Here is a 16,194-nt window from a genome sequence, read left to right as displayed (position 1 = left end):
CTGTGCTGCTGCTGCTTTGAGTACTTTCTCTCAAATGTGCAACCACAGGGACATTACGTTTGTGAGGGGGGGAAAAAGCAGAGCCACACTTTTATTTATTTGTCATGCATAAAAAGAAATGCTTTTGGCCCAAAGGCGCTGTAAACAGGGCTCCACCTTTTCTGCTGTGGTTGTTTTTCAGTTAAATAATTTGGTATTTTGGGGCATGACATTGTGAGTTGAACATTCTCTCTGGTAAATCATTCACACTCCAGCATCTGAGGCAGGATGTGTAGACCTTTTCATCACTCCGATCACTGCGAGAGCGCCTGAAAAGATCCCAAATCGAATCTATTTTCGACACAATTGTTCTTGTGGGGCAGCGTAGTAGTGAGCTAGTAACGTAAAGTAAGGCAAACCATTGTTTACGCGTTAGAGGACGTTCGGGCCCAATGCAAAACGATACAAGACAAGAAAAGAGAGCTGATCTGAAAGGTACCAAAGATCCGTCAGATCCAAAAAGATCTGAGGATAATTAGACCCGACCCTAAATGTGGTCGACCCGAGCTGACCTAAAGAGAGACGCAACATCAGCAGCAGCACTTAACTACCAGTTAACAGCAGCAGCAGAAAAAAAGAACAGTGAGACACTCTCATTCAAAAAGAAAGTGGTAATGAGGATTACAATGCACCACCTTGTCAAAGCTGATACAGTCACTATGATTGACCTGAACAGTGTGTTTTTTTTAGTGTTGCAGTGCTGTACAGCCTAAAAGAGCAATCCAACAAACTTCAACAGTTCCCGGCTTCTCTCTCTCTCTCTCTCTCTCTCTCTCTGTCTCTGTCTGGTGATCCCGTTTGTTTACAGTAATCATGTTAATGTTGTAAAGGTAATGCGGTAATGATTTATCGATGACACAGCATTAAACATAGCAGGGAAGTTCCAGTCTGTTGCTGGGGCGACTGTGGCTAAGGGGATAGCAGGGCTGCCTTTCAAGGGTCGGTGGTTCAATCCCCGGCTCCGGCTCTGCTAGTCGCATGTCGATGTGTCCTTGAGCAAGACACTTAACCCCAAAATTGCTCCCGTAGTTGTGCCTACGGTGTAGAAATGTGATAGACTCTGAATTGTAAGTTGCTTTGGATAAAAGCGTCTGCTAAATGACTGTAATGTAATGTAATGATCTCTTCTGGTGTTTCTACGTTGTGCCTCTCAGTCCTCCCTGGTGGCTGATTTGGACCGAACCCATTTTCATTTAGCTTCAGACCATCACAAACAATTCACTAAAATGCAGATAAAGTTTTGCTGAGTCTCGATCAAATGTCCTCAAGTCGCAGGCTGTTCTGATTATTAAAGATGAAAAAGGACTTATATTTTTATTAAATGTGAATAATGTTCCGGTGTCTTAATGCCTAATTGTATGAGTCTTTCTCCTCATTTGGTGCCGTGGTCTCTATCTGAATAATTTGACCCTGTACTAGGTATTTTTTTAATTTAGAATGTAATGGATAAATGTCAGCCTTCCTAATTAAAGACACAGTCAAAGTACAAAGACATTCAGCAAGGTGCTGGAGCATAGCAGAGGAAGACAGTGGGGGGGGGGGGGGGGGGGTAAAAAGATGCATTCACTTTCTCTATGTGTGTGACATTTAATTAACTTTCTTTTGTCACAAACATCCATTAAAGGCTACGATTCCAGCAAATTATAGAGAGGTAGATTGTAATGAAACTCTGTAACCTTCCCCTAAGTTTAATGCATTACACAGGCTGAATACTACATCACAGCAGATACCATATTCAGCTTGTGTAACACGACTAAGTGATATGTACGGAAACTTTTGTGACTTTCTCTTACAGGATACAGAAGAGCAGTGGAAGAACTTTGTGCTGTGCTTCCTGGGGAATTGGGGAGTGGTTTTGATTATTAAAAGGAAAAGCATGGGTCTGTTTCTTTAAATGAAGAACAGAAATAGCCTCTATCAAACTTGGATGAAGCAAATCTAAAATGTTTTGAGGTAAGAGCATCGATTCTCCATCACAGAGGGTTAATCTACTCCAGTTCGTTGCCTCAAAAAATACTGTAACTCAAGCTCAAACTATTCATTTTTTATATAATGAGGTAGTATTATTTAAAGGTTTTAAATATACACACTTTAATGTCAACTGAAAAAGAATGTGGGTGACCAAAAAAAAAAAAAAAAAAAGGGTGTGAGAAGCAGATTACAGGAGCATCGGCTTCCCTGTGCAACTACAAATCTCTCAGCAGGGAACACACATTTGTTACGCTCTCAACTCTTTTTGCAAAATATTCACTCATGGGAGCCCACCATGTCTGAATTTCCCTCCGTCATGGCATTCCCCTGAGCATAATGTTGCCTAAGTTATCACTATTTCCCAGCAGTCATCCTGCCACTCAAACCACACCTCCTCGAGAAGAGCCGTATCAAATGGACTGTACAGGGCAACTCCCAGATGGGGATGTGCACAGCTGTGTGAATGCAAGGTAACTTGCCATTTGCAGTAAAAGAGACCTGAGTGCAAATCTAACAAAAGCTGGATAAATGAAAGCTGTGAAACAGGCACCGTATCAGAAACTGTCACTCTGATTCCTCTCTATAACTCCTAGAAAGAAAAGAAGATAATTGCCTTAGCCATTTGCATGAAATAACAGCAGCCATGTACTTAAGCTGGGGGGACAGACCACTTTCCTTTTAACACAAGCTTTGAGTTGTCAAGCATTTAACTATGTGACGGCCTTAGAGTGTCAGACAGACATGGCCCTCCAACCCATCCACCACCTAATATCTCTGGCCTTCAGTGAGCTAAAAATCCTCTGCAGAAAATCAGATTAATGTCCTTGCACAGAAAGCTTTGAACAGACACTGGCCCTGGTGACACTATATAAAACATTAGAATCTTGCTGCTCAACATCTGCTATTACAACACAGATACCTTTAAAACATGCAAGAGAGGGCAAATACTGGTTAACACCTCTGCAGGTCACAGGTTTGCTCCCAGCGTTGGTGTAATGGTTACAGGACACTAACTACCCAATAAAGAAACCTGCCATCTGGCTCTCTGTGTCGAACTCTGCAACCTTCTCTGCTTGATCCGAACCATTTAGCTCCTGACGGGTGGTGGCTGCATTTTGACCCTGACCGGCCGAAGATGAAGAGTGTACGTCTAATGGGTTCTAATGGCCGGCTAAAAGTTTCATTACATTGTGGTTGGCCAGCATGCACTGTCTAGGTCATCGTGGTTGCTAAGTAAACGTAGTAAGTGCTTTGTGCTCATGATGCTGTGGGTTTAAGCCCGTTTTGTGCTTTTTCATGCGGTTTCTCTTTATCGCGCTCTTTATCACGCTGGAAGACGGAACAGTTGTAATCGGAAATCCGTCTGCTACTTCAGCACCACGGACAGCGCAGTGGATTTATCAATACACAGCACAGGTAGGCTTCTGATATTTCAGAGCCTTGGTCGTGGCCAAAGATTCTAACTTGCACCAAACTCAGTCAGATAAAGGATCAATGAGTCAGGCAGACTAGACTAACATATTAAACTCAACAACCCCTTTGCCCCTGTTCTCCCTCTGTTACTAGGGGATCGAGAGGAGGGATTTGCGGGTTAACAAGGGGGATGCATTTTGGTCATTTTGCTAAAAAGTAGGATAGCATCCCTCCTCATTCCCCCTCAAATCGCCTTCTGTTTAGAGCTGTTACAAAAAGCCTCACCAAGGCAGAATGAAAATCCAGTCGACACAGAGAGATGAGCAAGAGGCCATGATTGTTTAAATATGGCACACATTTTCAGACAGACATTCCTGGATGGCAATGATAGGGCTGTACACGTGAAAAGTGACATACAAAGTTGTGTAAAGAACAAAAGAAGAGTTCAATCCCTGCTTCCTTTCTCACCTCCACACACAACGTCAATGCCGGTTTGTCAGTTTTGGAAGGTTATATAAATTGTAGGACGCATTAGTAGCTGTAAAAACAGTATAGAGATAAAATACCATGAAATAAAATGAGTTTCAGATGTCAGCTAATTTAGCATATATTCATTACAGCATACAATATATAGCCTGTAGAGTGCTGAGCATTGTGTACTGGCCTGTAACATCTATGAATTAATTTGTATCATCACCACTGGCAAAATAATTGAAGTATTCTCTCTCTCTACAGCTGAGGCAAGCTCTCCAACCTCTGACAAGTCAAATCAATACAGAGCAATAGCTGATGGGTGGTAAACACAGGCGGCGCATTTCAACGGGCATTTAAATAAAAACCACTTTGTTTTGGTGGTGAAGGCTGTGGGGCTTCCTCAGGGTTCAGGTGGCAAACTATTAAAAGTAGTTCATGACATTAATGTTTTTATTCAGCTCTATTGTTTTCTTTCTGCATCTTTGTTTTGAAATGTATTCTTCTCTTTCTTCACTGGAGACAATAATGGAATGTAAAATAAAGGCAATAGATAAATATAAATACTCAAATGACTGTTTCTCAGCTGTGGCCATAAAACAATAAATTATCCTCATTTTACATCCATGCTTGTAATATTTGGTAAAAAAAATGAGAATAATTCAGAGTGTTAAGCTCTTGGGTGTTGACCTTTCTGACCCATATGTTAATGCTTTAGCTGCCTTACACACACAGCATCAGCGTACTCACCCATAATGCATCGGTAGGGTTCTTCTTAACATCAGCGCAATGACCTATATTGTAAGTGTATTCATGGTGCACTGACCTGAGTCACAGTTAGCAGTTGCCTCAACAATTACAGCATATAGTAAACCGGTGTGTAAACATATTGGTGATGCGTCCTTAATCTCAACACAATCTAAACTCCCAGAATCCCCAGCACACACAGAAGCCATTAAAGCTAAGTGAGTGAAGGGAAAAGGCTGCCGCACGTTGAGTTTGCCAAAGATAACACATCTGGCTCGTTAGATGTGTTAACTGATTTGCAGAATGCTCACTCTGCTATTGACATGCATAGAAGAGCCGGCGTGTGATAAATTTACAAATGACAAATTGTTATTTATGATTACCACATTTTACCTTGATTCTTTATAGCTAAGTACTTACAATGAAAGAACTACGTGTGCTCACAGCGACAAAACCACAAAAATGCATCACCAACTCTGCAGCTCTATGGAGCTTTATAGCCTCTTTTACTATATTGTTTTATTTCTACAGAGTGGTCACTGTTTGGTTCAGTCTCAGACAGCTGTTTCCTCCTGAAACAAGCTCTAATAAAACCCACTGTGCACTAAATGCCCAGCAACATACAACAGGAAGTTCAACAAAGTGGAACATTTAGCAGATATTGTTCTAAGGATTTAGTGGAGACCAAACCAGGGAATGGAAAGAACATTGTCCTGCATCCATCAGGTAGACACAAACATAACTCCAAATGTTGCTCCATGTCCACTGGATGTGAGAATAGGTGACGATTTGTGGTGTGCAGCTTGTTATCCAGTTCTCCTTCTCACATGTGCTCCAAAGATGCAATTTAAGCATCTTTAACTAGACATCAACCTCATCATCATCAGACACACTGCTACACAGGTGTGCCATATCAGGATAACGACAAATTACTTACGAAAGGGGATCTGGCAATCAGCACTTTGATGCTGTATGCAAGCAACGCCAGAGTGAGAGCAGAGATCCAAACAGGTCGAATCATATTTGTGTCCAAACCAACTGGTGGACATGAACAGTATTTGGGGGTTCATAGATGGTGGTAGTTAAGATGAAAACTAATATGATTGAGATTTGTCGAGAAAACGACTTTGGTAATAGCAACAGGCCTTTTTGACAGCACACATTTTGACTAGAAAAAGACAGGTGTTACTAATAAAATGAATGATTGCTCAGTTTTATTCAAGTGTCCCAGTAAGTCCTGGCAGTGTGACGGTGAAGAGAGACAGCACGCACAAAACCAGGACCCTGAAACAAAAGCAGCTAATTGTGTATCAGCCATCGTACATTTTATTACTTACACCTGCACTTTCCCTTACAGTCACGTCAAAATGTCCGCTGTTAAAAAAAGGCCAGTTACAAAATTGCAGTTTCGGGTCATGTTAGTTAGGCTCATGTTTTCTTTTACCAGCAAAGCCCTGCTCCTCGTTTAAACGGCTACACACATTCACAACTGGGAGTTTGCCAGTACAACCACAGTCTATGCTGCTGGCCACAGGAGCAGTTGGGGGTTGCTTTGCTCAAGGGCACCTTGAGCTAATGCCGTTTGGGGTGCCAAGCTCAAATTAGATTTATTTTCATCACTTGCTTCGACCAACTGACCCTAAAGCCAGTTTCATTGGTGCAAATGTAAATGTGTGTGTCTGTGTGTGCTTAAACTGCTGGCAACACAAGCGTGGATGCAGCGTTTAATCTCTGTGCCCCATACATATGGGAACTATCCTGAGAATCAATAGTCAGGAGCTTTGAGAATGGGAAAGAGATAGAGAGCGGGAGAGAGGGAGGGAAATGGGAGAGAAAGAGAGAAGAGAGAGAGTGAACAAAGTGTGAAAGACCGAGGAAGTAAGAAAGCAAGACATAAAGCAGCGTAGTCTCGGCACTCTCTGGCATGCATAGATATTATTCATTGAAAATGCATGAATACACTCTCAAGTGCAATGCTTTGAGCCACCTGAGAGTACACACACACACACACACAAACACAAACACACATCTGCACAGGACTATGTGCAAACACAAATCATTCACAAGCACGCACACACAGAAAACTCTGCTACTAGAAAACACTGTTCAAACACGCACATAAGTAAAAAATCAGGCGGAAATCCGAACACAACACATTCAGGCACTGGAGCAGACATATAGACACACACAAACACACACACACACACACACACACACACATACAGAAAGCAGAAAAGAGGAGAGGAGGAGCAGAGTTGAAAAGAATATGCCATGGAAGAGACACAGCCCATGAGAGTTATGTGAGGATTAAAGGGAAGTGTTGAGGGAAAGAGAAGAGTTGGAGGACAGGAGGGTGGATCAGTGAATACAGAAGAAGGGAGAGAGAGAGAGAGAGAGAGAGAGAGACATAGCATAGAGAAATAATAGGCTACATAAGGTTAAAGACTGAGGAGCTGGATAGAAGAAGAGAGACGAAGTACAGTAAGTGGAAAAGGAACTACAGGACCGGAAAAAGTGGAAGGGAAGAGAAACAAATGGAAAGAAGGATGATGAAAAAGAAGAGAGAGAAAGGCAAGGAGGGAAAACGACGGCCAACAATTCATCCATACATTTGAGGACGCCTAGAATAAAGGAGAGGAAGAAAGTGATGGGAAGAGGAGGGACGGGTAGTCACAGATAACACGCAGCACACAATGAAAGTGACAGCTTTGCTCCGAGCATGACTCTGGCTGACTGTTGTTTCATTATAATCTCATAACTGTCAAATCCTGGAGCGATGGAGAGAGAGAAAGAGAGAGAGAGAGAGAGAGAGAGAGAGAGAGAGAGTGTGTGTAAAATACTTTCATAGTGAGAGGGAAACAGCGAGAAAATTGGAAATGAATCTACACGTCTGGTTGAGTCGAACTGAATGCACATTGGAGGCAAACAGAGACGAAGGCTGGCACATACATACATACCGCTTATGGTGCACACACAAACACAAACACACACACACACGTGTGCCTGATTGCTCATTCCTTCACTCACTCACTCACTCTATCAGAAATTTGATCACTCGTGCACTCTCTCATTATCTTTATACTCTAACATTTAAGCCACTTAAGCCATTTAAGTCACTCATTCACTCGGTCATATGCACTCTAATTCACTTGCTCATTTACTCACTTCCTCTACCATTCACCCACTCACCCATTTTCTCACATTTAGTCAGTCGCTTTCTCTTTTATTCACTCACTCTCTCACAATTCACTTTGTAATGTTTAAACTCACTCACTCACTCGTATTCCCAGTCACTCCCTTGATAATGGTCTCACTCACTCAAACGCAGGTTACTCATTCAGTCACGAACGTAACCATTTGCTCACTCACTCCGTCATTCGCTTCACTCACAAATGACATCAAAATGACACCAAACTGAATATGTATAAGCCTTTGTTGTCACCAGTGAGGCTGGTATGAAAGCTGTGTAAATAGGGTAGCAGGTCACACACACTCCCAAGCCAGAATACAAACACAGCACCAAAGTGAAAACAACGCGTTTGTTTCTTTTCCTTATCGGGTTTCTCAGGCTTTGATCACTGACAGCAAAGAAGCCTGTAAAGCTTTTAGGAGGCCTTTATCTTAACCGGGAAATGCAAACAAAGAAACGTCAAAATAAAAACTAATTTGAATAAAATCGACTTATTTCTCAAATAAATATATCCATTGGATTTCAACAAAATAAGATTATTATATTCTTGTGTGTTAGACAAAGTAGCTTAAAATATAAATTCAATATAGAACCATGATATATTTCTACCGTAAACCTAACTGCATTATGTGAGCAACGTAATGGAAGGTCAACAAGCACGTCAGTTAAGTTACTGTAAGTGGCTATTTTCCTGGGAAATAAAAGTGTGTTTCTCTTCAAACTAATAGACCATTGGTTTACTCTGAAGATTGACCCCCCACTGTCCTATTTCATCACGTAATAAATCCAATGAAGGAAGTATTGATACCATTTAACAGCAAGTGACCGCATTTGGCTCTGCCAGTCCGACTTGTCTGCTTCCTTGTTTTACTATATTTTCTTCAATTTTACAATGGCAAATTGGACTGCACTCAGACTGCATATTAATCAAACAGCTTGGGTGGTGCTGTGATACCGATCACTGCTCATAACTACACAGTTCTTTTTCCAACAGCAAAAATGTCTCGCCAAGCTGGAAATAAAATACCTGCTTGCACCAGTTGCTTGCAATAGCGTATCTCATAAGCTGCCAACATGCAGACTGATGCAAATTTGATATGAGAAGCCCACTAATGAATATAGTTATCTCACATTGACAGGAGTGCCTTTAAATACTTATCTCTTCTCACACACGTTTTCTCCCTTCCGCGATATCTGCTGTTACGTTTTCACACACAAAATCCACACTCACGCATCACACACGCACTTTCTCGTCATCCTTTTCTCGCACACTTCTCACCTCTTCCACAAAGTGAAACTCTGCTCAGCCGACTAGCATCAATCTGCTTAATGTTTACCTCGCATGCTCTCAGGTAAATCTAGCTCTGTCAGCTCCGTCATTGTCTATATTTCTCTCACAAACACACAATCTCTCCCCAGAGCCTTCTCCTTTCTCTCTCCCCCCCACTTGTTCAATCAGCTTCCACAAGCAGCTGTGTGCTTCAGTTAATTCCTCAGTCCTTCATGCACACAAGTCCAGAAAAAGAGACAAACGAAAAAGGTAGAAGCAATGCTCAGAGCTCAAGCAAATGTCACCCACTCTTATCACTTCCCTTTCTCACTCACATTTAAACCTGTAGAGTTTGGGTCCTTATCTTCACAGGATTTGTTACAGTGAAGAAAGCTACAGGGGAATCTAAACTGACTACACACACACACACACCCTCCTTCACATTTTTCCCTCCACGCTCTCTTACCTGTGACAGTGATCAGCATGGGAGCCACCAGCGGCCGGTTGTTATCCAGTTTTCGGCTCAGTCGGATCTCTCCGCTGGTGTGATTCAGCAGCAGCAGGTGAAGCTCGTTCCCTCGGTCGATGGTGTAGTACAGCCTGTCTGACACATCAGGGTCGTGGGCGGGTACTCTCCCAATTACGCCGCTGGGGAAACTGTTGGACCGATTGGATACGAAGTTGTTGAAAATGATTTGGAAGTCCTGCAGAGTGGGCCGGTTGTCGTTCTGGTCCACCAGTCGGATGCGGATAGTTGCCCGGCTGACTAGAGGTGCTGAAGTGGCTTGGACTACGATGATATACTCATTATTGGCCTCATAGTCAAGATCAATGAGTGAAGTGAGCTCCCCTGAAAAGATGTCCATCTGTAAGATCTCAGGGATGTTGCCCTCCACGATTTGGTACATGATCTGAGCGTTGGCACCTTCATCCGGGTCGGTGGCTGTGATCTGGGCTACTACGGAGCCCACTGCGCTGTTTTCCTTCACTAGAACCTCAAAGTCATCAGCAGGGAAGACAGGGGCATTGTCGTTGACATCGAGGACTGTCACCTGTATGTGGACGGGGGTTCGCTGAGGGGGCACGCCTCGATCTACGGCATAGGCCGTCAGCTCATAGAATGGCACGCTCTCACGGTCCAAGCGGCGAACAGTTCGGACGATGCCAGATGTAGGTTCAATGGTAAAGTCTCCATCCCCGTCCTCGCCATTTTGGAAGGTGTACTGAACACGGCCATTAGCGTGTGCGTCACGGTCAGTGGCTGAGATTTGGAGGACACTGGTGAAGGGAGGGGCGTCTTCGCTCACTGTCCCCTGATATCTGGGGCTGACGAACTGAGGCGCATTGTCGTTCACATCATTCACATTCACCTCAACATATGTAGTGTCTGCTTTCTGTGGTATGCCGTTGTCTTTAGCTGTTATAGCCAAAGTGTAGGTCATCTGGTCCTCATAGTCGAGCTCTGCCTGGAGTGTTATAGCCCCTGTGGCAGTGTCAATGCGGAATTGTGGGATATTGTCCTCGAGGAAGTATGTGATTCGAGCATTTTCACCAACGTCATCATCTGTGGCACTGATGACAACGACAGTGCTTCCAGGTGGTCGGTCCTCATTCACGCTAATAGAGTAGTGGGCGCTCTGGAAAACAGGCCGATGAGTGTTGGCATCTGTGATGTTGATGTGCACCTGACAGGTGTCATGGAGTGTGCGGTCTGAGGCGGTGACTGTCAGAACGTAACGGCGCTCCTGTTTGTAGTCCAATGGGAGAGCTAACGAGAGAAGTCCGGACCCTCCTGCCGTGCTGATGGCAAAGCGGTTTCTGGTGTTTCCTCCTGTTATCTGATAGGTCACAGCACTGTTGACGTCTCGGTCCACAGCCGTGACAGTCACTACACTGGTACCAACCGACGCATCCTCATTCAGGCGAGCATAGGACTCCTTTAGGAGGAACTCAGGGCGGTTGTCATTGACATCCATCACTGTAATTGTAACACTGGCTGTAGCAGAAAGAGGCGGCATGCCATAATCCCTGGCCTCAACGCCAAAGAAATAGTGTTCCACAGATTCTCGGTCAAGAATGGAGCTCACAGTGACCCAGCCTGTAGCTGAATTGATCATGAATGGTGTGTCAGAGCTGGTGCCAGTTAACCTGTACTCCAGACGAGCATTATCACTAGAATCAGTATCAATGGCCTGAATGTGGAGGATCGAACTACCAACTGGGGCGCTCTCGAGCACAGACGCCTGGAATGGGGTGGAGACAAAGATCGGTGGGTTGTCATTGACATCCGTCACCTGTACACTCACAATACCGGTGTTGTTGGAGAGAGGGGGCCGCCCATTGTCCTGTGCACGAACACGGAGCGTATACTCCCGTTCGGATTCATAGTCTAGTGGTGCCACGACATGGATCTCCCCAGTGACACTGTCGATGGAAAACTGTCCACGGCTGTTACCACTGATGATGTTATAGTGAACAGCAGCGTTGCTGTCCTTGTCCTGGTCTGTGGCACTCACACGGAGGATCTCAGAGTGAGGCCGTACATCCTCCTTCACTGCTACGACATAGCGCTTTTCACTGAACTGTGGCACGTTGTCATTTTCATCTAGAACGGTGATGAAAACTTTAACAGTAGCGGAGCGGGGCCCCGGTTCCTTCCCCTGGTCACTGGCCTCCACCTGTAGAGTGTAGTGCTCGTTGATTTCCCGGTCCACCGCTCCACGGGTTGTTATGAGCCCAGAGCGTGGGTCAACCTCAAAGGCTGCTCGTGCCATTGCAGCCGTGTCCCCGACAAAGTGGTAACGGATATTGGCATTGGATGGGGAGTCTAAGTCTGTCGCTCTCAACTGTAAGATGGGATACCCCTCCTCTACGTTCTCCCTAATCGTCTCCCTGTACTCTGTCTGCTCAAATATAGGAGAATGATCGTTCCGGTCAGAAACTGTAATGGCCACCATTGTGGTGCCAGAGAGTCGAGAGGAGGCGTGATCGGTCGCAGTGACCCGGAAGTAATGCAAATCCATGTGTTCTCTGTCTAGAATCTGAGTGGTGGAGATGAGACCTGTGTCTGGGTGGATGTGGAAGTAGTCAGATGATCGACTGTTCATCAACGGGGCCATGGTGTAGCTCACCCTGCCTGCATCTCCTGCATCTGGGTCTGAGGCGGACATGATGATGACTGAGGTGGCGGGTGGCTGGTTCTCAGCTACTTGCACTTGGAAGTTATACTGGGAAAATTGGGGATGTTTATTGGCTGCACGTCGAGAGCGAGGCCAGGGCACCAAAATCTTCCTCCCCCTTTCTCCCTGTGACATTTCATCATCTGCTACTATTATCAGTCGTTCCAGGCTCCTCTCTCCCCTTGTACTGTGCCTCTCCTGCTCCCCACCTTCCCCCCTCTCATTCCCATCTCCAACCACATGGCTTTCATCTGCCTGGCTCTCTTTCCTCCCTCTTTCGCTAGCAGGCTGTGTGATGGTGGTGGTGCTACTGCCCCTATCCTGACCCTTTCCTCCCTCTGCCTCTCTCTCCTCTGCATAGCTTGCCTTTGTTATTCCTTTTCCCCTCTCCCACTCCTCCTCCTCTTGCTCTTCTCCCCCTGGTTCTCTCCCTCCCATCAGCCGCGCCTCTCTCTCGCCCTCCCCCACCTGTAATTTTCCTCCCCCAACAGCGGCAGCAACAGCAGCAGACCCCTCCAAGCCCTCTCCCTCCCTCTCTGCATCCCTCTCCCTTTCTCCCTTGGCCCCCATCTGCCGCCTATCTGTATGTCTGACACCTTCGGGCTCTAATGGCACTTGCTTACCGGATTTTAATTGCATATGTGCACGGTCGTTCTGCTCGGTGGCTGAACAGTCGGTGGAAATGCTGTCAGCGCAGCCTGGCTTGACCATCTCTCGCAGTGCGGTCTCCCACAGGTCTTGTTGCTGTGTCTGACCAGAGTCATGACTATATCCATTCATGTCCTTGCTTCCCTCCTCGTCGTTGTTGTTATTACTGTTGCTGTTTAATTTTCTCCACAAAAACACCCGCTGAGAGTCCCGGGGAGCTGTCCGTGGTGCTAAAATCAGATCCTTCACAGGGGGTAAGTAAAGGGAACGTGCAGAGTCATCCTGCCATGTGGGCAGGTTCATTTCAGAGAAGAACGAGAGGTGGCTTTCTGTGGTGACATCGGGCTGAGTGAGGAGACGTGAATTGTTTGCTGTTGCAGAGTGAGACGTGTGTGACACAACCCCGGGAGATTTAACAGGAAACTTCGCAGGCGAAAAAAAGCCTGAGTCACTGGCAGACTCTGTCTCTGAAGTTGCGTTTACTTTCTCAGCAGATAGATGGATCGGTTTGGATAGCTTTCCAGTTCCTGCATAACCACCTTTTCGTGTTTGAGGGTGCATATTGAACACCAGGCCAGGATATCTTGATGCAATTGATGCGTTTTTGCTGGATAGAAAACGTTGGTCGGGCATCTCTGTGATGCTCCTGGGGGAAAATTGTATGGGGGGGTTCCTCAGAGCTATGACTCCCTCTGGGACCATAAACTCTGCTACATATCCATCCCCCATTTCTATTCTATCCAAACAACCAAAACGACCACCGGGAACCTCCCTGCTTTCTCCCCGGGTTTGGCTGCCCTGCCCTCTGGTTGCTGTTGCTGATTTCCCCTGCGGAAGCTCATTATGAGCCCTACATAGGAGCGTCAGAATCGGACAAGCCAAATCATTATCCGGATAATTAGATAAATTAATGTATTTGTTGCCTTGGTTCACCCCTCCTCCTCGACCATCCTTTCCCTCTCTCCTCCCAGGCCTCTCCTCCCTCTTAGCCATAATTCTGACATGGTAATAACTTGCTTTCATCTCACGGACAGGGGGTCCACAATGATCTAGGTGCGCCCAGGTACTAGGGTTAATCACTGACGGTGCACTACATCTGTACGCTTCCTTCCCCCCCTCATCATCTCCCCCACTCCTCATCCCCTTCACCCTGCACCTATTGCACCCAGTCAAACACCTATCATCACCCCCCTCTCTGTTGCTGCTGAGATCTATATCATTGTGCCTTCCCAAATGAGAACAATTACCAGCCCCCCTGTCCTCGCTAGCTGAGCACCCATCAGCGTCCCAGGTCTTGTTATTAATGCTGTTCCTGTAAACTGGATGGGGCTGAATTTCACCTGTGTGGCTGTTCTGAGAGGAATAAGTTGAAAAATGACAAACGTAGTCCAAATTTAAATCCTGGTTATAGTTTGAATTCTTTGTGAAACAGGGATGAAATTTAAAGGTGTAGTTTGAAGCCTTACTGTGTGGTGAATTGTATCCAAAGAGAGGACGAATGCAACAAGAGCAACCGGTTGGCAATGGGCCAAGTGAGGGTTTTTTAGCGGAGAGGGCTTGTTTGTCAGGGCTTGGCCGGTAGAGATGCCCGGGTGTCAGCGAGCACCATGTAGCAAATAGCCTCCTCACCTCACGAGCCCTCTCCCACGCCTCGCTCCTACTCCTATCTCTACTTCCGGGTGCCCTGCACAGGCCAGAGGCGTGCACAAAGGCTCTGGCGGCGCCACGTTTGGTGAGGTGTGGCCTCGACGCCGGCCACCGTTGCGCGCCCGCTCTAGTCCTTTGTACTGCCCGTTGTTTGCCGTTCTGAACCGGCGAGGAGGTGAAAGCAGGTGAAGCGGGAGGAGAAACAACGCCCTTCCTTCTCATCCATCCTCTATCCACTCCCTCCCCTGCGCCGACGCCATCAGAGCTCGACCTGCTCCTAATACCTGGTTTGAGAGGAGGAGGGGGTGATGATTGTGCCAGAGGGCCGTTTTCACACCTCCAAAACGTCCCGACTCCTTTGAGTCTCTCCTTCCGTGTCCCCCTCGCCCCATCCCGGTGATATCTTCCCAGCGTCCCCCCTGCACGCTGCACTCCAGAGCATCCCTCGGTCTGTATCCGCTCTACGGTCCACCTGCTTGGGCGTATATTCCAGCTGCCCCTCGGCGACTCCCCTGCTTCCTCGCGCTGCTGCTGCTGTTGCTGCTGGCTCACTTTACCGGCGTCTCGGTAACAGAGACCGGGGGTCCAACGGTTGGAAGCCCCTCCTGTATTCCCAGTCCCCGGGGTGAGGGCGAACAAAGGGCCGAGGAGAAGCAGGTGGAGTGCCAGAGAAGAGAGCAGGAGCGGGGTGAAGCCCGGTAGCGGTGCAGCCATTTAGTCTCTTCCTTTCTCTGTCTCTCCCTTCTTTCTCCCTCTTCCACCACTTCCTATTCTCTCTTTCTCTCTCTCTCGAGTGCGTCTTCCCTTCTCCCCGTTACTTCTCTCTCTCTCTCTCCCTCGTTCCGGCTAGGTGGCCAGTTCCAGGACCGCCGGCACCACCCGACACCTTCCCCCAGGCTCCCCCGTCTCTCCGTCGGCCTGGAGAGTTGGCATCTACCCGCTGTGGTCCGTGGAGCTGGAGGTCTGAGCGTTAAGAGCGGCGCGGCAGCAGCATCTCTCCTCCCGTTCATTCACATCCAACATGGCTTACACACTCACACTGTCTGACTGACTGACTGGCTCACACACTACCCTCCTGAGTGTGTGTGTATGTGTGTGCGCACTCTCCTCGGCACAGCCCGGTGGTAGGCTACTATCCATCCATCCACACACACGATCACACTCTCCTCCTCTCTCCTTTTTCTACCCCTCCCCCTATTGCTTGCATCTCTACCACGCCCCTCTCTCTCTCTCTCTCTCTCTCTCTCTCTCTCTCTCTCTCTCTCTCTCTCTCTCTCTCTCTCTCCCTTCCTCTCCTTTCCTCTCTCATGATGGTTGGCTCCGGTGCGCAGGGCTGTTACACATCACCCGCGGCGGCAGCCATATCCACAACTGCAAAAGGACGGAGGGGGATATCCTGGATCTTACACAATCACACCGTCATCAGCATATCATCTGAAGAATTATCACCCTCCCAAATAGCCCTGCAGGTTTGCCACCTTTTACCGGGGTTATGCAGACAAACCTGGCAATGCTGCTGATTCAGACGACAACTAAAAATTTGATTCTGACCTTTTAAAATGAAAATTATGCAACAGTGGGATGTTTTGGATGAATTGCAGAAAAGCGATTCCTAGAAA

At 46.6% G+C, this 16,194-nt stretch overlaps 1 protein-coding gene across 1 annotated transcript in view; it reads right to left on the bottom strand.

The window, feature by feature from the left end:
• celsr3 (cadherin, EGF LAG seven-pass G-type receptor 3) overlaps positions 1-15,289 on the bottom strand; it is a 94,208-nt gene extending 78,919 nt beyond the window's left edge. The window contains exon 1 of the mRNA XM_076093448.1: positions 9,568-15,289. Coding sequence (XP_075949563.1) covers positions 9,568-15,289 — 5,722 coding nt within the window. The remainder of the gene's footprint in view (positions 1-9,567) is intronic.
• Positions 15,290-16,194: the final 905 nt, after the last annotated feature.

The sequence above is a fragment of the Anarhichas minor genome, unplaced genomic scaffold (assembly GCF_050575085.1).
Source record: "Anarhichas minor isolate MPS153535 unplaced genomic scaffold, ASM5057508v1 ptg000003l, whole genome shotgun sequence".
Classification (NCBI taxonomy): Eukaryota; Metazoa; Chordata; class Actinopteri; order Perciformes; family Anarhichadidae; genus Anarhichas; species Anarhichas minor.
Note: the sequence above shows the minus strand (reverse complement) of the source record. Positions and strands in the feature narration are given on the sequence as shown.